The sequence below is a fragment of the Manacus candei genome, unplaced genomic scaffold (assembly GCF_025592945.1).
Source record: "Manacus candei isolate 608988 ecotype Guabito, Panama unplaced genomic scaffold, ASM2559294v1 h1tg000048l, whole genome shotgun sequence".
NCBI lineage: Eukaryota > Metazoa > Chordata > Aves > Passeriformes > Pipridae > Manacus > Manacus candei.
In genome coordinates this window covers 9,051,393-9,075,469 of record NW_026138096.1, presented here as the reverse complement: position 1 = coordinate 9,075,469, position 24,077 = coordinate 9,051,393, and the positions used below count along the sequence as shown (strand labels likewise).

Here is a 24,077-nt window from a genome sequence, read left to right as displayed (position 1 = left end):
TCCAGCTCTCTTGTAGCCCCATTTAGGTCCTGGAAGGGGCTCCAAGGTCTCCCCAGAGCCTTCTTTTCTCCAGGCTGAACAACCACAGCTCTCTCAGTCTGCCCCCAGAGCAGAGGGGCCCCAGCCCTCGGAGCATCTTCATGGTTCTTCTCTGGACTTGCTCCAGCAGGTCCACATCTTTCTTATGCTGGGGCTGCAGGAGGCCCTGGTGCTGCTGTGCTGGAAGCTGGAGCTCAGTCCTGGTGGTTCAGGTTGTCTCTCTTGCGCTGCAGCTGGAGCAGAGGGAGCACTGAGCTCTTCTGTTTCCCAAACTAATGTGGAAAACCAAAGCTGGTCAAGTTGGGGATAACGCCCAAGGCGCTGGAACCTACATCTGTACCTACTCCTTTCACCCTATTTCCTATCCTGTAAGATTAACTTTTATGTTGTGCATTTCTCAAGGAAATAGTTTTACCTACCCCACAGGGCAGAGGAACAGATTTTCCCAGGAAAATCATCTGGGTTTCCAACCAGGACTTTTCCTGGACAGCACCAGAAGGAAGAATGAGGAGAAAAAGATGATCAAGGCTATTCACTTCAGGACAAAAAGGTCATTAACTAACTTAAATATTTTGTTCCCCACCCATAGAGATTAAGCAGGATCATAAAGACAAATTCCCCCAAAAGAAATAAACAGATAATAAAACCAGTAGACAGTTTCCTTTTCCTTCTTTGCAAACCACAGCAAGACAAATCGCTCAGAAGAACAAGGCCCTGAGCTGTGGGAAGTTCTTCAGGGTACCCTTGCATACCCCATATGGAGATGTCTCCTCTTTAAAGTAGCAGCTTTAGGGACTCAGAGAAATATTTTATTAAATGCCGAAGGGTATTAGGGGGGAATTGGTCTTAAAAAAGCTCAAGTTGCCCTGGATGCATTCATAAAGGAAAACATTGTATAGGCTTCTACTTTAACTCCTGCCAGGTAGATCATCACCCCAGCTAACTTCACTGGAACCAGCTCTGTTGGCAGAGTTGCTGTGCAGGAGGGCAAAACCCCACCAGGCAGGTTTGGAACCCCTGGCTGCTTGTTGCTGCCCCTCCTTTTGGAAAATAGGGTGGTTCCTCAGTAGGAGCTGTTTTGCTCTGTGGTGTGGGGGAAGAGGCTGTTTCTCCACGAGGATCGTGACATGGTTTTCTATTTTAAACTGTGCACACTGAGGAGTCTCACTGTCCTGCTCCTCTGTGCACAGGAGCTCAGCATACTATTTGATCCTCTTCGTGACCATAAGGAACATCAGCTTACAGGGTTGGCTTCCACCATAGGAAATGGAGAGGAATTCAGGCCAGGGGGTGAGGGATGCAGCAGGAGAGCATCTCTGTGGGTGGCTGCTGGAGAGAGCAAAGAAGCAGCTTGTGGGTGGTTTGTGCTGCCTGTGGGAGCTTCAGAGACACTTGAGCAGTATGGGGATGTCTGCTACGGAGGGAAGGGTAACCCACAACTGAGTCCAGCATCATATTCCTATGTCAGGACTATTACAACCTTATTCCTGACTCTTTTCTGGAGTCAGCATGAGGCTTGAGCCAAACAGCCTTGAAGTCTCTGGGGTCTCTAAGCGGAACTTGCCCTCAGAGCATTTGCAACTTGGCCATATAGAGGGTGCTACGCTGCTAACCTGCGTGTGTGGAAGCTGAGACACAGCCAGCTCCAGGAGGAACAGCCCTGGAATGGGATGAAGTGTGTGATCTCATCTTGTTAGATGGTCAGACAGTGAAGAATAGATCAGATTTGATGTGGCTGATGCAAATCTGTCGGCTTTTTTTTTTTCCCAGCAGCACTTTGTAAACGTTGATCTCAGATATACATCCCCTCTGATGATCCAGGCTTTGTGGCATCTGTGTGCTTTGAATGTCACTGTCATATCCATTGCCAGCTCTGTAGCTTCAGTGCTGCATTATTTTACTGCAAAAAAACAGTGAATAAACAGGGTGCTGGTTTTATAGGAGAGCTAATGATTCGGTTTAACTACCAAGTACAGAGAAAAGCCCAGAAGCTACAACTGAATTGCTGCTTTGCTCCTTCAGTGAGTAACAGACCTTCTTTGACACACCTAATTGTTATAATAATTGGAAAGAATGTCACCTGCCCTGTTAAGAGAGAAATTATCCTACCCTTGACCAAAACCTATTCCCTGTCTCTCTGTTTGAAGCCGCCTTCTGAGGAGGTAAAATTAAGAATTCCTTGTTGAAGTAAGATTAGCAGTTGCTGCATCCATAAATACCTGTCTTATTCTAAACCCATTAGCAAAGGATAATGACTGGTTTCTTTGCATTGGGAAACCATAAATAACATCACCTCTGATCTCTGTGTTTGAGGGTGTGAGATGCTGGAGTAAATTTTCATCTGAATAAAGCATTTGTCTTAATTCTTTCCCTCCACACCTTGTATTTCCAGGAACAGCATTAAAAGAAATCAGAGTGCTGGTACCATTTTTATCTTGGCTGAAGAAGCCAAGCAGAACCTATCACTGAACCTTCAGGTGGCTATTTAAAAACTATAATTGCAAAATAACACCCCCATCCAGGATCACGGTCAGGTGAAGTGATACTAAAACATCTAGGCTAAAATGTAAAGTCTCACAGAGCAACAGTTTTTTGAATGTTCTAAAGCTTTGTGCAAATCCCATTAAATATACCACTATGGATCAGTTCTGTTAAAATACCAGAGATTAAAAATGCAGCCTCACAACTTCATCTGCTCCAAGCAGCCCTCCCTGCTAAGGGCATTTAGAGGGGCTGCTCCCATCATTACAGGAACATTCCCATCACGCTTATCTGTCCTTAGGGAACTGAGTCTTGAAATTGGGAACATTCTTGAAATCTTACAGTAGTTTCTTTTAACTCAAGGACACTTCAAAGAGCCATAATATCCTTTTTCTTAATTCTGTTTGCAAAATACTCTCCCTCTATGCTGTCCCCTCTCTAGGATCCACTGACAACTCCATTGCACGGGTAGCCAGAGCTCCTGCTTTAACATTTGCTGTCTGAGTCACCAGGATTTTCATGTCCTGCCATCTCTGTTTTGTGTAAAAAGTGCCTTCCAAAAGAGCCAGGGGCAATAGATCTCCAGTGTTCTGATTTTAGATGTCGAGTCTCAAAACTATTTACAATCCAGGGCTGTTTGGTTCGAGCACATCTGTCAGAAAAACATCATCATGAGACAGAGAATCTGTTTCCTCACTGGTAAAATATGTGCCTGGTTTCCAGTCTGAATTCATCTTTTGTTTCTTGTGTTTTTCACTGCTATCCTCGGAATCATTTAATATGTAATATTTTTCCCTGAAGATATTTTTATTTTATGAACAAGTTGCCTCACAATAATCAAAACTGATTTAAATCTTTACTAATAGAAGGTATTGCAAGTGTTTATTTTCTCCTATTTGTTCTTGTACCCTTCCTATATGTAAAGGATTTTTTTAAGAACTTTGTAAAATGTGTATTATTTTAGTATTTACCAGGTTGTTTACACATTTTACAGAGCTAATAATACTCAATGCTTTTTGTTATTGCTCTGGAACTGTTTAACCCTACTGTTCCCACAGTGATTCAATATAATAGAGACATATCTGAAATTTGCTGGTGGTTCTGAAATAGCAAGAACTGCTGCTTTTCTAAGCAGTAAATGCAGAACACAGATCAATGCTAAAATATTCCTGTGTGGTTCGAGGCCTGTGATACTTTTGAAGAGACAACACAGTGTATTTTTGCATCATACACATTTCCTTCCTGAAGGTTTTTCTTGCACCATTTGAAGCAGAGTCAAAGCAGTGATAGAAGCATATGGAGATGAGAGAAATCATACTGATTGCAGGTAACTTGGAATCCTTGCCTATAGTAAGTAAAGTTACACTGTGTTTACACACATGTAAGTGAACCTCTCAGCCTTTCCATCTTTTCCACTGGAGCCACCTGAACCAACCCTTGTTTATGGTGCCCAGGGCAGTGTTTTGACAACTCAGCTGTGATTTCAGTTCACCACCACTGGCCTTTCCAGAAAGAGCCACTTCTGTGCCAGGTGCAGGTTTTTCAGTTATGATACGAAGGGGAAAGAAGATTTTTTTGCCACATTTTTGTTGCAATCAAACTTTTTCCATTAATTTCTTAACAAGCTCAAATATCTTCCATATCGAAGTTTTTTATTGGCTTTAGAATTCAGAAGGGAGGGGCATTTGTTGGGTTTTGGTTTGGGTTTGGGAGGGGTTTTATTTGTTTTAGGTGGTTTTTTGGTGGGTGTTTGTTCAGCAAAAAAGGCGAAGTGTGCCAGGAGATGCTTTTAATGCTCTAAATTTTTCTGAAGGTTTTACTCCCTCCATTTTCCTCTACGAGCACAGGGAAAGCAGTGAGTCATTCTGCTTGGAAAATGCCTCGACCTTCAGTGTTTTCTTAGAGATATGTGTTCTCTTTTAAATTGTCATTAAAATTAGTTTCCCTGGTGTGATACACAGGAATGCTTTGTTGAAGTAAAATATCTTCTTTGCCTATTTTATTGCGAGACTGTGATCAAGGTAAAGATTCTGACCTGTTTAAAGATTTATTCCTGGCCTGGTAAAAGTGTGGCCTTGCACATAGATGGAAGATGCAACAAGAGAATATGGGAGAAAGTGGTGTGAGTGGAGTTCTTAAGTGACATTATATATGTGTGTATGTGTGTGTGTGTATGGATATATACAGATAAATATAACATGACACATTTTAATTTATGTGACATATGAATATTTATGTTTGGGGTTTTTTTTTTTGTGTGTGTGTGTGTGTGTATATACACAAATTGTAATTTCTGACTTGGAGTGCTGAAACCTGCCTGGGCACTTGGATATCTCTTGGAGAAAAGAAGGCTCAAGGGGGACCTTCTCACTCTCTACAACTCCCTGACAGGACATGGGGTCGGTCTCTTCTCCCAAGTTACAAGTGACAGGATGAGAGGAAATGGCCCCAAGTTGTACCAGGGGCAGTTTAGGTTGGATATTAGGGGAAATTAATTCATAGAAAGGGTTGTGAAGCACTGGAACAGACTGGGAAGTGGTGGAGTCACTCTCCCTGGAGATAATGAACATGTAGATGTGGCACTTGGGGACATGGTTTAGTGATGGCCTTGTCAGTGCTGGTTTTAGAGTTGAACTTCATGATCTTGGAGATCTTTTCAAATGTAAATTATTCTGATTTTCACAGGTGACCCCCTAAGGTTTTGGATCTGGGACATCAGACCCAATGCCACAGGTCAGTGCTACAAGCCCATACGCCCAAATCCTACTTTAAAAAAAAACCCCTAAAATAAAAGTAAACAACTTGCTGATAGTGAAAATGACTTGTATTTAACGCTACAAACACCGAGCAGGATTTCTAAGGCGGTGCGTTTTCCAAGGAGCAGCGATCTCAGCGATCTCAGCCCCAGCTCTCGCCTGGCTGGACGGGCTACAGGTGTTCCTGCATTGCCATCTGCTGGGGGCTGCGCCAAGGGCAGCCCCGCGACCCCCGGAGCCCCCCTCTCCTTCAGACAGCCCCGTCTCCAGTGGTCCCCCAGCGCGTGGTTTAACACCGGGCTGCTTCGGGAGAGGAAAACAAATAGAATTTGTGCCTGTAATTCACTAGGCACAGCTTTTGCTAAAGGGTTCCTTTTTATACTTATCTGCAAATAGGCTCATCTTAAAAGTACTTTACGCTTCGTTACAAAGTTCATTTTTACCCTCATGGGAAAATGTGCTCATCTGAAAATGCGCTGTATTCTTCTGATAGCTCTGTGAGCTTAAATTATGTAAAACAATTTTTTTCCCAAAAAATACAGACTTTAGGGGGTTTTGTTTGTTTGTTTTTCTTTTTTTTTTTAAAATTTAATAAATTAAATAATTCCTAAATAAAATTAGAAACGTTTTCCCCTAAGCAATCAGGACCTGGTGGCTCTCAGGGGCTGTGCCTCTCGTGGCCATGTAGGAACACAGTGGCAAAGGCAATGACAGAGTATTTTCCGTGATTTCAGCTGAGCAAAGGCTGCCACAGTCACCCAGCTCAGACCACTGCCAGCAGCACAGTCTCCTCTACAATCCCTACAAATATAGTTTTTGTCCATTTGAAACTACTGACTGCCAGTGTTGTGTTTAGATTTCAAAACCCCACACACTTCCCTAGAACTCAAGTTCCACGACCTGGAGCAGAACTGGATGTTCAGAGCTCTGCAGACCCACACTCAAGGCTGCTGAAGGGGTTGCTCCAAGCAGGCTCGTGTGTATCAGCAGGTCACAGTTCACACAGATTCTGCCAGAAAAAAGCCTCACCCTCGCCACTTTTTACTGAAATATCAATAACTGACCCAGGTTTTTTCTGGAGGAAATTATGAGGAAAGCAAAAAGCTGGGTTTTTCATCTGCTGTCCCTCTTGAAAGGGGTGATCTTTATGCCACTCCTTCTAAATAGGATGTCAAGAAACCTTGGTGTACAGTTTACTGAGGCATGTTCACCACACTGCTTTTTCAGTATTTTATATAATTTTACCACTATGACTTGTTCAAAGAGGAAAAGTAGCAATGATTCATTTTAAAGGCCTTTTAACACTCACGTGAACAAGCTGAAACACAGAACAGGGGTGGCTGCATGAGTAACACTGCTGAGGTCACACTGGGGCAGGGACATGTTGCTGGAGAAGCTGCAGCTCAGGGCATGGAGTCAGCACCCCAAATTCTGCACTGAGCTCTTCTGGGACACTGTCACATCATCTTCTTAAAATCAACCTATTCTTCATATGGGCTGACTGTACCCACGAGTCTTGTTCCAGGCTGTGCTGAAGTTCAAGTGCCTGAAAGTTTGTGGAACGTTTTGGGAGTCTTAATAGTGCACAATATGAAAGAATAGAATCATAGACTCATTTAATTTGGAAAAGATCTCTAAGATCATTGAATCCAACCACTTACCCATCACTGCCATGTTCACAAACCATGTCCTCACGTGCCACATCTACATGTTTTCTGAACACTTCCAGGGATGGTGACTTCACCACTTCCCTGGGCAGCCTGTTCCAGTGATTGGCCACTCCTTCTGTGAAGAAATTTTTCCTAATATCCAATCTAAACTTGAGGCCATTTCCTCTTGTCCTGTCACTTGTTACCTGGGAGAAGAGGCTGACCCCCACCTGGCTACAACCTCCTATCAGGGAGTTGTAGAGACAAATCTCCCCTGAGCCTCCTCTTCTCCTGGCTGATAACCCCACCTCCCTGAGCTGCTCCTCATCAGACTTGTGCTCCAGACCCTTCCCAGCGTTGTTATCCTTCTCTGGACACACCCCAGCACCTCAATGTCTTTCCCATAGTGAGAGGCCCAAAACTGAACATGGGGTTTGAGGTGTGGCCTCACCAGTGCCCAGCACAGGGGGACAGTCACTGCTCTGTCTCCCTGGCCACACTTTTTCTGATACAGGCCAGGATTCCATTGGCCTTCTTGGCCACCTGAGCACACACACTGGCTCATGTTCAGCTGCTGTTGTCCAGCACTCCCAGGTCCTTTTCCATTAGGCAGCTTTCCAGCTACTTTTCCTCAAGCTGTATATTGGTCAGGGGGACTGTTGTGACGCACTTGCTGCAGAAACTACAAGCATGCAAAGGGGCACAAATACATGAAACATGAAGAAATATTTTCCCATTCTACTCCAACTTGCATATTGAGCCCCAGAAGTGGAACACACCTCCTTAAAAGCATAAATAAATGGCTACAGACACTTCACAAAACTTGATACCTTTTTCTTTTAAAGACACTTCCTTCTTCCTTTTAGTTAGACTTCAATATTTCCATCTCTCTCAAACTGTGGTCTTTGCACTCTGTTTTTGTCCCAACTACCTTGTAATCTTCTCAAGCCAGGGACTTTCCTTTTGCCTGCAAAACTGACCTGTATAAATAATCACTTCATAGAGACAAAGCATTCTTTTACCATAACAGTAAAAGAAATACCCTGGAAAAGCTTGTTTTGATCCATGTGGCTTTCTTGTTCACTGCTAATAAAAGCTGATAGAAATACCAAACAGGCCTGAAGGCTGAGATCAGGCTCCTTTGGGCACTCTCCTGGTGCTGAGGGAATGCAGTGGATTTAGATGGGTGACTGAGGGCTTGCTCCTGTGAGTGAGTGATTGAAATGTCACTGTGGGTTCAAGCTGCTTGGTGCACAAACGGGACAGAGGAATCTGAAATGGAACCCCACAGATCAGACAGTGTTTGTGCAGTGGTGTGCAATGGCTGTGTGACACACGCAGACCCACCACCCATCTGGTTCGAAAGCGGCAACAACAGTTTCACGTCAGGAATGGACTTCATCATTCCCAGGTAACTGGAGGCAGCACTGCAGCTTTTAGCAGCTTCAGAGCAGTTCTCTCCACATCCTTGGGAAAAGAATTAAAAAGCAATTCCTTTGGGTATCTGAAGCCACAGTTCTGTGCAGTCTCTCATTTGGAGAATCCAGCCTGAGTGACCGCAGTTCTATTACAGGCTGTGGCTTTCCGAGGATGGGACAGCTCAGGCATCCATCAGGCAGAAGGAGCTCCAAAACAGTGCCATCAGTGAGTCAGTGGGACACCCAAAACAATCTCTTTAAGTTGTTTAAGAAACCTCTGCTAATATTTTATATTAGAAATCAATATTTGCATAAGTGTGAAAGTGCCATTCCTGTCACTGTATGATTCGGCATCAGAGGCTGAAACTCCTCTTTTGGAAGCTTGGGGCTCTTCTTTTCCTCTGCACTCTCCTTTTCTATATGATAACAAGCTTCAAGCTCCTCCTTTTCTGAGCAACCTGATCTGAGTCCTGCCTTACAGGCTGGCATCCCCCAGACCCCCAAAGACACCCACTTGCAGTGCAGTGGGGTGTGCTCTGGTCTTCTCTGGGTGCATTCATGTCATAGTCTTAACTTGTGATGTGGACATGTATTGCCTAACACAGAAAAATCCTCATTAAATTCCAGTTCAAGTCTGCACAGATATTTCCAAGGAGGAAAAAGAAATTTACCCTCATTGATACTAGTAGGTGTGTTCATATTGATGTGCAATTTCAGGAATTGCTGCAGGATTGTTTTTAAAGCTTATTCTAGACATGAATATAAGCCACGTGTAGGAAGGTTCTCCTTGATTTGTGATGGTTTTCCCACAGCTTTTGCTGGTCCCTCCAACTCACAAGTGATTATTTAATTAGTGATCTAGACCATACAGAGCACATTCATTCATCTTCTCCTATGGCAGAGTTACAAAACCTTGCAGTAGCTGAAGTGTTGTCACAGTCACTATTTCACATAATTAGAGGAGGTCACCAAATACCTTTGGCCTTGCATTATTGATAGTTTAATGAATAGGCTATCTCTCCTTTGGGAACATCTGTTTAAACATAGTCTTTACCCCTTATGGGGAAGTTCAGAGCTTTCAAGTATCTGTCACCCTTTTGCTCAGCTCAAAGCGATGGTTCAGCATCTATTCAGCTCACATAGGAGGTCATTTTCTTTGCAGCCCAATTGGCACAAACTTGGTGACAACTTAATGTCAGTGTTTATCGTGCTTCTGTATCTTCAGACCTGAAACCAAAGTTATTTTAACTCTAAATTATTTGTAGGGAAGCTTTATTTTTTTGCCCAAGTTCCATTTTGGCAGGAAAAGAAATCCTCCTTTTTAATTTCATATCATTAAGCTGAATACAGCTATCTTAAAAGTTCAGGGGGGGTTTCTTTCTGACTGACATTCTCCTTTATTGCAAAGCTGGAAAACAAGCCCTGGCAAAGAATCATACAGTGAAATGGTGGAGCTGTGTCCTACTGAGATGTTTCTTTTATAAAAGACTACAACAGATAATTTAGTATTGCTCAAAGTCTGAAACAATCCTTCCTAGAGCCATCAGTTTGACCTTTTAAATTTGTGGTGGAACAAACGGTCCTTATTTAATGCAAGAACAGCCAGACACAAGTCATTGGTGTCAGTGGACAAAATTCTGGAGCTTTCTCTGCCTGTGTATTTGGCCAAAGACACTGGACAAACTTGAGATGACCTCTGGAAGGACCAAGTGGTCATATCTGGAAATATCTTGTAGGAGGACATTCCCACTGCAAATGCTTCCTGCCAGTCATGATAGCACTGGGTATCCTGGAGAGGTGGTGGACAGGACAGTGTTTCTAGAAGAATCTCTGTTCCTGCAAGGTATCACTCACTTTGGAGAACCCATGAAGTGTAACTGCATTGCTGTAGCTGATCTCTCAGCACAGAAGTAAGAAATGCAACTCCTTGATTCAGCAGCCTGACCCAATCCATGCCCCATGAAGCTGCAGGCTCAGGCTTTGCTGAGACCAGGTGTGAACTGACCCTAACACTGAACTCTGAGGCTCTGAGGGGGTAGGAGGTGGGGTTCAGTTCTGCCTCTGCACTCCACAGTGTCCTGCATTCCCCTCCATGGAACAGCCCAGAAGAGTCAGGCCAGGGAAAATCCATGCAGGTGCAGAGGGTTGTGACTTTTACACCTGGATGAATTCTTCAGTGTTCCAGTTCTCTTCAGCCTTTTACCACGTTGCTTCAGAGGAAGAATGTTCAGAAATACTTGAATGGTGGACATTTACCATGTTCATTAAAAAATAGAAGGGGAAAGGGACTCAGCAACTTGAGCAAACACAGTTTTATGTAGTCGTCTTTGATTTTTTAAAATAAATAAATAAATAGCCTAGCTCTGGCTGGGATTTGCCTAAGGGACTACCATGAATGAGTTACATAACTCAGAATTCATTCATCAGCTGGTTCTTTGCAAAACCATATGGCTCCTTGCAGGGATTTCTTTAAACATTATGCAAGGGGATGAAATTGGTGCCTTTGTAGATGGTAAGTCTGTTGCTTGAGGCTCATTTTGACATTCTGTTTCCAGATAGTACAGCAATTCTACTTCTGCTAGTAATATCCTAATAAAAAGCAGTTGTTGAGGCACTTTCAATCAAATTAAGAAGAGAAATAGAACAAATAAGGAATAATGAAAGAGTAAACTGATCTAAACTTTAAAGATGAACGGTGCCATTCTCTGTGTGAATTTTACATGGAAATCCATTTTCTTTGATGAAAGGCAGTGGGGAAAGGGGAAACATCGTTAAAAAGCAAGTTGTCATTGGCTTGATGTATTGAATCAGAAATAACAGAGCAACTGCAAAATGTAAGAATTCATTTACTGCAGTAAATTTGGTTGAAGATATAAGTTCATTTCTTGTGAAAAGTGCTCAGTGCTGTCTTTCCCAATCGCAGGAGCCAGTAGACAGAGCTGCAACACCAATTCACACATGTTGCTTCCAACACATGCCTGAACTGTGGGTTCATGGAAATACTTTTCTATTATCCAACACCATTTTCAAATGGGAACAGATATTTCAGACGCCTCTCTTCTTTAGGATGTTCAAAGCAAGCACCTGCAAGGTCTTGATTATTCCCAGTGCTTAAGCAGCATTTTCAGAGATGGAGGTCTGCAGAACACTTCTAATTGAGCACCCAAAACTGAAAACAGGTCAGGTTCTGCCAAGAGTGAATCCAGGGCAGCCTCATGATGTCCAATAACTGAACCACACTGTATAAGTAGAGCAAAGGGAGACACAGACAAGTCTTTTAAGCTCTCTCTCGCCACGGGTGATGTCCTAGGCAGCAGGACACATGCCAGGGACGTGCCCTTGGAACACAGACACATGCAGAGCAAAATGCTGGATGCTTTCCTGCATGTGGGAGAAGAGAAGGGAGTGCTTTGCTCAGCCACATGACCTGACTGCAGCAGAGTATGTGCTGTGCTTTAAGGATGTGACTCAGGTAGGTAACACCCCCTTACTACCCTCAGTACCTCGGCTTATTGCTGTGATCCTTCATCAGCTTCTCTCTCCACAGGCCAATGGGTCACCTGCAACAATCATCAAGTGCTCTGAGGTTCTCAAGTGGAAGTTATGCTCTGACACCCCCCTGAAAATCTGGACAACTAGACCCTTTTCACCATTGTGTTTCCTTCCCGGTTTTTTTATATATTTCTACACCTGAATTTCTAAAAGGATTTCCATGTAAAAGCCACACAGAGTGGCACAGCTCACCTTTAAAGTTTAGGTCAGTTTAGTCCTTCAATAACCATTTTGCTAGGGCTCCTCTCACTCCTGCAGTTTTATAAAGCCATCGCCATTTCCAAGTCCTGCAAAATGGAGAATATTGCTGAGGTCCCCTCTCAGTCATCTCTTCTCAAGGCTAAACAGGCCCAGCTCCCTCAGTCTTTCCTTGTAAGAGAAATGCTCCAGTCTCTGAAGTTTTCCTTCCCACAGAGAACATCCATAGCTTACACCACTTGAAGCCAAATGTCACAAAGCACTGAGAAAAAAAAAACTGTAGTTTTGGCTACACATTTGGACTGTGCTTGTTTATTTGCCCATCCCACCATATCCTTGCACCTGCATCCTATGAATCCACAATAGGGAGCTCAAATTGCATTTTATGTGGTATTTGGAGCCCGTGTGAGAATGGCATTCATTGTGAAAACTCCATATGGACCCTCCAGGCCCTGGATAGCGGCTGCTACTAAGAAAATTCACTTTTTGGATGCAGGAGGGGCGAGTTACAGGGTGCCATGTGCCCAGCACAAGAAGTACATGGAATTGTTGGAGGAAGTCCAGAAGACGACACGAGATTAATAACAGGACTGGAACACCTCCCCTGTGGAGACAGGCTGAGAAATTTGGAGCTGTTCAGCCTGGAGAAGAGAAGGTTGTGTGGAGACCTCAGAGCAACATTCCCGTGTTTGAAGGGGCTACAGGGAAGCTGGAGAGGGACTGTTCACCAGGAATTGTAGTTATAGGACAGTAGTAATGGGCACAAATTGAAAGAGGGGGGATTTAAATTAGATATTAGGACGAAATTCTTCCCCGTGAGGGTGGCGAGGCACTGGAACAGGTCGCCCAAAGAATCTGTGGCTGCTCCATCCCTGGAAGTGTCCAAGGACAGGCTGGATGGGGTTTGGAGCAACCTGGTCTAGGGGGAGGTGTCACTGCCCATGGCAGGGAGTTGGGACGAGAGGATATTTCATGCCCACTCCAAGTCCTTAACATCCCATCGGGGACATGATGTGACTCTTGGGGACGGCCCTGTGCAGGGCTAAGAGTCGTGCTCGATGACCCTTGTGGGTCCCTTCCAGCTCAGCATATTCTGTGATCCTGTGGTTTTATGATTCTGTGGCAACGAGTGTTTGGGGACAACAAGGGGTTAAACCTCCCTCCGGCCCCCAAACCGGGGCGCGGCTCCTTTAAGAGCTCCCCCCGCCCTTCCCCTGTGGGCGCTTCCGGGTGCCGGCACGTCACGTGGGCGGGGCGGTGGTACGCGCCGGGAGGGGGGGGCGGAGAAGGGGGGGATGGAGGAAGGTACCACCTGCCGCAGGGCGGGGGGGGAGCCCCGAGGGGCGGGGGTTCATTGAGGGGCGTGGCCTCCTCTGAGGGGCGGGAGCTCGTTCCCTGATGGGCGGGGCCGATGGGGGCGGGGCCTCCCCTGAGAGCCGAAGATGGCGCCGCCCAGACGCGCCCGGGCCCGTGGGCGCTGCCGGAGCCCGGCCGGGGCTCCCCCGGGGTGAGGAAGGTACCACCCGGCGGGGCGAGTGCCTTGGCAGCTCCGCTGCCCCGCTGCCGGCCGACATGGACCAGCGCCTGGCCGAGCTGGTGGAGGAGCTCACCACCTCCGGAGAGCCGCGGCTGGAGCCGGGCAGGATGAAGGAGCTGAAGAAGATCTGCAAGTACGGCCGCAGGGAGGGAACGAGCGGGGCCCCGCTGTCTGTGCCCGGGCGGGGCAGCCGCGGAGTAGCCCCGGGAGCCGCCCTGGGCCCTGCTGTGGGAGGCTGGGTGCTGTCGGGGGCCTGGGTGCTGCCAGCACAGACACTGCTGGTTTAAAATTTAAAATAAATTAAAAAACCCCGCGAGCTTTTGTTTTTCTGTGCCGAGCCTCTCGTTAAGTAACTCCTGCTCCTTTTCCTCCCTTGTCTCCCTGCCCAGGTCGTCGGAGGAGCACATCAGCCACGCCTTCCACCTGCTGGTGACGCGGCTGCAGGAGGAGCACGCCGAGATGCGCTTCTCCGCCTTCCAGGTGGTGCAGGAGCTCTTCGCCAGGTCCCACCAGTTCAGGACGCTGCTCATCGCCAACTTCCAGGAGTTCCTGGAGCTCACGGTGGGCATAGACCACGAGCAGCCCCTTCCCCCGCCCAAGGAGGTGGCGCAGAAGCTGAGGAAAGCGGCCATCAAGGCGGTGCAGGACTGGCACGAGAAGTACGGGGAGGCTTACAAGCAGCTTTCCCTGGGATACCATTTCTTAAAGCGGAATAAGAAGGTACTCTGCAGTTACTCTGCTGTGTTTTCAGGTGATGATCGCTAGGAAATGTTTAAAGCAAGGAAACTGATAAATACTAAAAGAAAAAGCAGTTGGAAGTGACATTGCCTGTAGGAGACACCCCGTTGAGCGTCGTCTTTGGAAAACAAACCTTTTCAGTTCATCCTTCAGGACTGTAAAGCTTTACAAGCCCCAGGCTTGTGCTCAGAGCTGGGCTCAGCCTTTTCTCAGGGTGTAGGAAGTATTGCTTTCACCCACTGAATCCTGCCTGGAGCTCCAAGGTTTAGCCCTTTTTTGGGAGGGAAATAATGGTTATACCTTAAACTTTCTATGCCAGTTTAAAATAACCTGATTTCTCTACTGAGCTGTCCAGTTCTATCTTCCCTTTGCTCTGCAGCAGAGGCAGCAAGTGTGGGTGTTTACCCCCCTCAGCTTTAGTGTTACTGTGCCATACAAGAAGTTTTATTAAAGAGAAATTTCTTGTATGTAACCCACTTGCTTTTAGATTTCCCTTCGAGTCTTCAAGTTAGTGTTTGGAACGTTCTGCTGCTTTAGTATGTCTTCTGCTGCACAAAGAATGAAATTGGGAATGCTATTCTAGCATTCAAACTATCTATGATAATAACAGGCTTTCAATAAACATACTGATTTTCTTTCTCTTCAGAAAGACAGATGTTTAGTGTTCCTAAGAGTACATCAAAAAACCTTTGTGATACATGATGTATTTCTGTTGTTCTCATTCCACACTAAATTTATCATATTCCCTACTTGCTGCACTGTGCTGGTTTTGTAATACAGTTTTTGGCATCTGCTCACAAAAGATGATTGTCTCGGGATTCTCCTTTTTTGTCTTGTCTAGTAAAGAAAGAAAATTAAATGACAGTGGCAAGGAGAAATGCAAGACTGAGACAAGGGATGTTAAATACATGACACAGTTTTACCCAACTGTTGTACAAGCATACAGCAATTCTGTGGAGTCTGGCAGGTCTGGCTGTGCTCCTGTGGTCAGTTAGGACTGAGGGATCCCTCCCCATGTGATACAAGCTCCCCAGCGAGGTTGGCTGTGCTGTTTTCTAGAGCAGCTGAATTTGAATTCCTCTAGAAACATTAATATCAATAGAAGCAATCTCAGGTAGTTTGGTAACTCTTGTACTTGAAGAGTTGATGTGAGCCAACTGGCCTTTTGCCAGCGTAATACTTGGAAGTGTGAAAAGCAACCCAAAGGTTTGAGGAGGCATTTTGACTTCCTAGTAGTATGAAGTACCTCTGCTGTTGTGTTACAGGTTTGGCACAGTAGTATAGGGCAACTTAGGAGAAGTGTTAGCTCTGTGTGTGGTTTGTGGGTTTGGCTGGCTTTTTTTTTTTTTTAATTATCACCAAAATAATTTTATAAACAGTCAGAAGATGCTCTCCTACTTCTGTGTGGAGAGCTATGCAAGCTTGGTAGAAGAATCAGATCCTGAAAACCGTAGGAAGCTCAGTGGTGATCCATGTGCTGCTGTAGGCTGTGAAACTAGTTCTTTTCCCTACCATCTTTCATCTCACCCATTTCCCACTAAAAATAAAGAGCTTGGTGAGTGTGCCTCTCTTCCTAAACTGATGGGGACTCTCCATGCCAGTTTCTGTGACAGCTGTTACATAAAAATCACTTATGTGGCTCCAAAACTTTGGTGTAGGATGTCAGTATCTGGGAGCCATTACTGGACATGCTGGATCATCTAAGAGTGGCAATAGTGACAAACCTTCAGCCAGTGCTTGTGCCATAAACATTGCACCAGAGAGCCTGTGGGCTTCAGCATCAGCAAAGTACAGGCTTCCTTAGCACTCCGTGTCATCTGTGTTGAAGTGAATAAAAGTTATGTGGTAGTGATCAGAGGATTGCTGTATTTTTCTTTTTCAAAGGGGTTTCCTTATGTGGTAACACAATCAAGACTCCCTTCCTTAAAGCAGGAGTGAAGATTTACATTTTCAAGCCCTTCTAAGACCAAACTTAAAACAAACAAAACAAAACCAAAAATCCACACTGCAAATATTTTAAGAAACACCATTTTGAGTGGTTCAGATTTATGTTTATGTTTTACTCATAAGAGAGACCGAATGTTGACTTTTCCCCCAATCCCAAAATCCAACAAACGTAATTGTAAAATCACAAATTTGATCTTTTTTTTTAATGAATTTGAATGTATTTTACTTTCCTTGCTTACAAAGTTTAGTAAGTGAGATGTATACTTGTGGTGCTTACAAATTTTCCTGGATTTCTTTTACTAATAGTGATCTAGTGTGATGTGTTCATGTAACCTTAATATTTACCCTGCGTAGTCTCTTCCCGCCCACTCTCCCTAACTCCTTGTCTCCAGTGCTGTGACAAAAGTCTCCCAAAGCCTAGTTTATTCCTGCACTTCAGGTGTGAAAATCTGTTTTGTTTTTCTGCCTTATGATTCCTTTCTGAAAGCCATTGATTCTCAGCAGTCCCTTATTAGTAGAAATAAAAGCTCTGTTCAGAATTGCTGTAGTTATTGATTCGAGGAGGAGAAAAGATAAAAGGAAATGCTGCTGAGCTTCTGGCTGATCGCTGATGTTAGAGGATTTTTCACCACAGATAAGGATCTTAGGAAATGGATTTTCTATATATTTCTTACGAGGGATGTTACACTTTTTTCTTCATTTCCCCCTTAGGTGGATTTTCAAGATGTGCACGCCAGAACCGTGGCTGAAAGGAGGAGGGAGGAGGAGAGGCAAAAACGGTTGGATAACGTTTACAAAGAAAAAGTCAAAAGAACTGAAAAAGAAATGGAAGGTCAGTTCTTCTAGTGCGTTTTTGGTTTGGTTTGGTGTTTGTTTTTAAAGCAACCTTTTTTAAGATTACATAAAACAAGAGAGTAGCTATCCAAATAATAACTGACCATAGGTGGTTGGAGCACATTTGTTAGAGCTTGACCCTCCCTCTCTCTCACCTAAAGAATATCAAGGGAAAAAAGTGACCATCCTGTGAGCTCGGGTAATGTGAAGAGATGGAAAAGAAAGAAAGTGTTATCAAGTGAAAATCTGGTCTGTAATTCAGTCAAGTATGAATGCATAACCCCAAGCAAGCATATCACAAGACTTTTTGGAGCTAGTGGCTTGATTTCTGTGTCATTAACTAGGCACAGACTTCCCAATACCTTCTGGGCTGATGACATGAATTATATTATATATACAGTCATTGTTTCCAGAAGTATAGGTGCGGGAATCCTGCATAAAGTGCAGGATACCTATGACAATTATCATACTGCAGCTGGAAAATATCTGTTTAACTAGGGGCTGAGCCCCTGAGATATGTGCATAGCAAACACATTTCTGTAATCCCAGAGAAGAACACAGATAGTATGTTATGCTGTAGTTACAAAGGGTTATTTAATTAAATTACTTTAATATATGTAATGCATTCAACTGTGTCTGCATTTATTCTGTATGCTGGAAATATTTTAAAGCATGAGAGTGTAATTTTAAAGAGATTCAACTTTCTTAAAGTCATTTTTATCAGTAGCATCTCTTTGAGCAAGAACATATATTCATGGCTACACCTATGTGCAACTACAGAATTTACAGCTGTAGAATGAACACCCACCAACATCACTAAGAATATCCTCACTGAACCTTGTTTTCTTTCAAATTCTGTGAAGTACTTGTGTCATCTTTACATACTGAAATTTTAGAGAGGATAGGGAAGGGTGGAACATGATTCTACATTCCTTACTCAGGAAGTTCTAGATTTCCTGCTCAAGAAAAGTATTATTACTTTTATAAGGACAGTTCCTGAGCAGAGGGAGATCTGTATGGCTAAATCATCACTGATCACTGGATAAATAGATTCCCCCCTTTGGCAGTCATATTTGTTTTGTAACTCAGTGTCTGCTTTGGAGACATTAACATTTTACAGTATTTAACAATATTCTAAAACAATTGTCTTGCTAGAAATGTCCCAAGAGATTGCTGCTACACTGACAGAGATGGAAAACTGTTTCCAGCTTCTGATGCCAGATCCTTTCAACTTCGCTGTGAACGACACGGAACTGGAACCCAACAAACAAATGTCTGCAGCCCCCTCATCCTCCCGTGTGGAGGTTGACCAGTCCTGTTTTGGGTACATGGATGATGAACAGCCATGCTGCAGCAAGGACATTCTTCCTGTTTCTCAGTGTGTCAGAACTGATGGAAACAAAGAGTCAGATGAGAAACAGGAGAAGCCTGAGCAGAAAGAGTTGGATGGAGGCACACGCTCGGAAGTTCTGTCCAGTGACCCTGCTCTTGATGATGATGATTACCAGACTTTTGTTAGGAACCATGGGCTTATTTCACATAAGTACACTCTAGACCTTGAAATCTCCACAGGTACCTGGAAAATTTTTTGACATATAGTTGGAAGTGCTATTTTCACACTTTATGTGAAGTGCTTTGTAGTTGTGGTCTTGGGGTTTTTTCTATTACTTAAAGGCTGGGGTTACTGGACACCATTTTGCTTTGGGATTCCTAGATACCACTTTGATTTATTTTGGAGTTCTTTTTCTATTTCTGCTTCATCTTGTAACTGTTCTGAGAAATTTTGGATGTCCTTGTGTGTGAGTAACAGATTTCACTAATTATCTTCTAGGACTGAAATTTTGTATCAGTTGTTGCAAGTGCATTACAGCATTTCATAGTCCCTATAATGAGTTTCCTGTTTAAAAAAAAATAATCTGTTTACCATATGTAATTTGCTTTCTCATATGCTTCACTACTCACCTCTTTCTATAGCTGGGCTATAAGCTGCTACTTTAAAAAATCTAGCAGTTGAGTGTTTCTTAAACTTTTCTTTTTCCTTGCTACTGACAGCTTGCAAGAAGAAGTAAGTAGTTTTGCTAGGAAGTCTTTTTTTATATAACTTTGCTAATGTGAATCACCTCTAGAAAAATTAGGATGGTTTGTATTTTGGAAGTATCCTACAAATACTGTCCTAATGGAATTTCATGTGCAGACAGTAAGGAGGGTTATCTGCTTCTGTTCTTGCTGAGAACAGAACTGGAAATGAATCTGTGGGATTTATGAATTACTAACATGTGAAAAGTATAATTTTTGCTTGGATAGTGGCATAGCTGGCTTCTTTGACAATCAAGTCCCCATTGCCACCAGAGCAGGGATTATTTTATATTGAGTATAAGGCCCAGCTCCTTTGATTTAGGACAAGGTGTAATGTAAACAGTAAGGCTGAACTCGTCTGTGGTTTATTTGGTGATTCCTTAGTAGTGATGGTTTAACAACTCTTTCTGCCATCACTGGACTGAAAATGTCATCTTCTCCCCGGATTTTTTGAATATGTGAATAATGGTAGAATAATTAATACTTAACAGAGAAGCATTCTGATGTTTGTACCTTTCCCTGAAGTGATCAAATATTTTAGACAAATTAATGTCTACCTCCATTTACCTTCTTTAGCTCCTACACTGAAGACACATAAACAACATGAGCTAACTCTTTTTTTCCCCTGTTTTGAGCAGATATAAAAGTGCAAGAGAATGAAGATAACACTGCCATCATAAACAGTGTCATGGATGCTCACAAACTTCTCAGAAATAAGTTCTGGCCTTCTGTGCAGTCCTGGATTCAGGTGGGATAAAGAGACAATTTTTTTTTATTTTTCAATAATAAGATGGTGAAGCAAAGACTGGGGTGTAGAAAGTCTTGAGGGAGAGTGAGCCAAGGGGAAAATAAGGTCGAAGAAACATAGGAGCAACTAGAAAAGATTTCTGTTTCAGTAGGGGTGGACCAAAGGAGGCTGCAGGAGCTATGTAACTTGTTTGATAGCTCTCAGCCTTGGGTGTGGTACCAACAGTCAATTATCTGTGTTCTGGTTTTTCTTTTTAAGATATGGTAAAATAGGGCTTTTTGCAAAGGGTTAAAGTAAAACACAGCTTATTTTTGTCAGGCACCTCTCTATCAGATAAACAGTATGCCCTGGAGCCTCCTGCATGGAATTTGGCCTGTAGAAGGACAATCTCAGGAGATGTTTGTAATAGCTTTTCATCTTTGTTTTCACTAGTTGCTGTTGGTTTTTATATTCTGTATAGGAAAAGAATTGGCTTCACTAATTATTACTTGTAAAACAAAGGAATTTGTGACAATGTCATTTCATTAATTATGAGGGAAAACTAAAAATTTTGTTTTGCTCAGATGTCTAGAAAAATGAGTAAGACATTGTTTTCTTCCTCTGCAGTTACTTACCAGAGCAGGAGTCAATGATGATCGACTAAGATGTGCCATTGAACTCAAGAATAAACTGGAGACTGCTATGAAGAAATACAAGGAAATGAACATTTCCTTCAAAGCAAGAAAAAGAAAAGTGGTGAGTTTCTTAGAATTCTGTTTTACTGGAGAGGACCATTAGTAAAGCTTACCTTGTATACAAAAAAAGCTTTTTTCTCTTAAACTCTAATCTAGGAAACTTTTCAACAGAAGTTTTATTGAAAAGTACATTAATTTAGCTGGTTGTAGCTTCACTCAGGGAAGTTGCAGTAAACACCTGTATAATACACCATGGGCCTGGTTATTAGACAAAACCATTTAAAGCATCCCTCTTATTGTTTAGGATAGAGAAGTGGCTAAGTGCAGATTTTATTTACTCTTAGTTCCTTCATGTGTAACAGTGTTATGTCCTCAGCTTATTCTGTGCATATTTCTCAGTAAACACTGTACTACTCATGTTCTTTTTCAACTTGCAAAACTATATGAGTGTCTGTCAGTTCAGTAAAGAAGTTCCTCTGCTTTGCAGTATTTACTCTCTCTAGTAAGCCTGTAATGTGATTGAGGTTACCATAAGAGAATTGGTTATCATATAAGCTTTAGAGCATTAAACTGTTTCACAGAGATTAATTACCTATGACAGTTCTTGTGAAATAGATGGAACTTGTGAATAGACAAAGGCTGGAAGATCAAATATGTTATTGAGGTCCAAAAAGGAGTCTAATGGCTTGTTTATGTAACTAAAAAGCAGAGCTGCATAATACTCATTTCTGTTGGCTGTGATCAAATGAAATTACTGTATAGCTTGACATGAAAATAAGTGGTTTGGGTCAGGGTTCAGACTACAGTCTGGTTTGGATTTACTGGATTGTAAGAATCTAATCTGGACATCATCCTTTGGACTACATTGTGGTAGCCTCATTTAGCCATGACTGAGTGTTGCAGACTTTGCTTTCGTTGTGCAAATGGAGCTTAATCAAGATTAATCTGGTTCATCATCTTAACACCTACTGATGTGCCACACCAGTCAAAAATGCCAACTCTGAATGAAAAGTACTGAAAGACTGTCTTGTCAGAGCTTTTTTTTTTTTCTCCAGTGAAATATGTGTGCTACCTTTATGCAACCAGCTATGAAGGAATCCAGACATCTGCTGTCATTCCTGCCATTTGCTTGACAGGGCTTCATTTGCTGCACCTCTGCATGGAATATTGGTTGCTATATTTCTTACAAGATATAAAGGACATTCAAGCCTTGATTTTCGTGTGTGTGTGTGTGTGCATGTGCATGTGGATGTGTTTGAAGTGGTATTGTTGCCACTTCTGGAGAGTGATCAGTGCTATCTATATGTTTATATAGCATGTTTGTAAGTAATATCTCTATTAGTTTGAAAGCTAAAAAATTCCATTGTTAAAAGGGAAAAAAAGGAAAATAATAACAGTGCTCACAAAGAATACTTTCAAAATGAGGTGATGCAGATTGAGTTAACTTAAGCATTGAAAACAATACATAATTATACCTAGGGCTTTTCTCCAGTGGAAAACAACCAAATTTAGTGTTAGCGCTGAGTTATTTTAAATTTATAACCTGAACATAAAGAGCTTTGTACTGCAGATGGAAACTGTATAAATTATATTTTATTCATGTGTCAGATGACTTTATTGAAACGTAAAAACATGGTAAATTGAGAGTCTGATAGAACAAAATAAACAGAATCTCTTAGACCATGGTTATTAAATCCCCATCTGTCAAATATTTACATGTCAGCATATGAAATACTACACACAGCTCTTCTTTAGTGCAACACTGCTGCCTGTGTTATGTATTGTGGCTCTGTCTGTCCTTGTGTCCTTGGAGCTGTAGCTCTTGCCATGCCCAAGTTTTACTGCCTTCTGTGTCTTTAAACCCCAGAGAAGAAGTGCTGGTGTTCTGTCTATCCTTCAGAGCCCTGGCTCTGAGCCACCCTGTCCCAACAGCATGAGGCATTTTGGATGTTATTGGTGGCACATGGAAGCAGTGAGTGCTGTACCTCCTCAATGTGGAGATGAGAAATGAAGGGCAGCATTTATAGCAAATATAAAACAGAATTATCAGGACTTGGGGACTTAGGCTTGCCCGTTCTCCTCAGACTTTTTACATCTTCTTTGTGCTCAGTCTCCATGCTTCTGTGGTCACTAATTTTCCCCCTTTTCATCTGTTCTTTTCTGTGCTTTGTTTCTGTTCTGTCTGGGAACAGAGGGAGTAAAGGTTTTACCCATCCTCAAACTGAGATCAAGAAAGTTGATAAAGTGAAGGGTTTAGTGAGAGACAGTGAACCTGGAGATTTATTACTGTGAACTCTACTCTAACTATCAATCCCACAGAGATTTAAATTGCCACTTAAGAGAAAGAAGGTCTAGAAGTCCCTTACCATTGCCTGTGGCTGAAATGCAAATAATTGTATATATCTGGAGTAATTCTTGATGCTGCAGTTTAATATGAATATACCAGTAGTGTAGCTGGATATAAATTATGCTGCAGAGAAGAAATTGGTGGTTACCTGGCCTACATTCACAGAAGAATCATATTTTTTGGTGCACAAGGTGTGTGCTTTTGGCAATCCTAATTATTACATCCATACTTTCCATTGTTTCTCATTTCATTTTCCATATCATGGAGCACTAGCCTGCAAGGCAGGACTTGTGGGCAATCACAAACTTGTTAGAAAATTAGCACAAGTTATGTTCTCTGGAAGTTTTTTTTTACCTCTCCTGAAAAATGGAAAAGTCCCACTGCTTTGCAAAGTACAGAACTTTCTGTAGGTTTATGGAGTTTCACTTCCACAAAGTCACTTGAAGGAAAGCACAGGACTTGATACAGTGAGACAGTTTGACTTAAAATGGTTTATAGTGACATGAGCTATAACCACTTCTTCCTTTTCTCTTCCGTGAGAGTGAAGAACTCAGACCATCAGAGAGCCTTAATTACAGGGAGGGCCATAATTTCCATGTGACACTGAGACCCTGCCAGCACCAGTAGCCTGTGGCACCATTTTGCACTTGCCTCTCAGGAGCAGTGGCAGGAGAGGGAAAAGAAAAACAAAGGTTGTTCTTTGACTGTCTAGAAACAAATCCCTGGCAGCAGATTTTATAATTATTAATACTTCTCTGCTGCCCAGAGATTCCCTCTTCCCATTTCTGTGCCCCCAGCAGATCAGGAGTCATCAAGACATTTTTTCTGAGCTGTTACTGTTTCAAATGGGTGGGAGGTGGACAAAGAATGACAGACTTGCTGTGTTGGTCAAAGGCAAGTGGGTTTTTGTGTGCTTACACAAATGTAGTTAATTTCTTGTTTGGGTGAATCAGGTTTCTGACAGGAACTGCACTTTGGGAGTATAAACAAGAGTTTTGAAATCCATTTTTCTGTGACTGTGTGTTTTAGCCGAATCCGGGGGGAAGAGGGCGAGAGCTGTAGGAGGGCTTTTATTTCACGGTA

The 24,077-nt window shown here is 42.9% G+C and overlaps 1 protein-coding gene across 1 annotated transcript in view; it reads left to right on the top strand.

Moving 5' to 3' along the window:
• The first annotated feature begins 13,494 nt into the window (after window positions 1–13,494).
• Window positions 13,495–24,077, top strand: part of UVSSA (UV stimulated scaffold protein A) — a 54,965-nt gene continuing 44,382 nt past the window's right edge. The window contains exons 1-6 of the mRNA XM_051798565.1: window positions 13,495–13,763; window positions 14,020–14,350; window positions 17,027–17,147; window positions 18,305–18,721; window positions 19,864–19,973; window positions 20,580–20,708. Coding sequence (XP_051654525.1) covers window positions 13,666–13,763; window positions 14,020–14,350; window positions 17,027–17,147; window positions 18,305–18,721; window positions 19,864–19,973; window positions 20,580–20,708 — 1,206 coding nt within the window. The 5' untranslated portion in view covers window positions 13,495–13,665. The remainder of the gene's footprint in view (window positions 13,764–14,019; window positions 14,351–17,026; window positions 17,148–18,304; window positions 18,722–19,863; window positions 19,974–20,579; window positions 20,709–24,077) is intronic.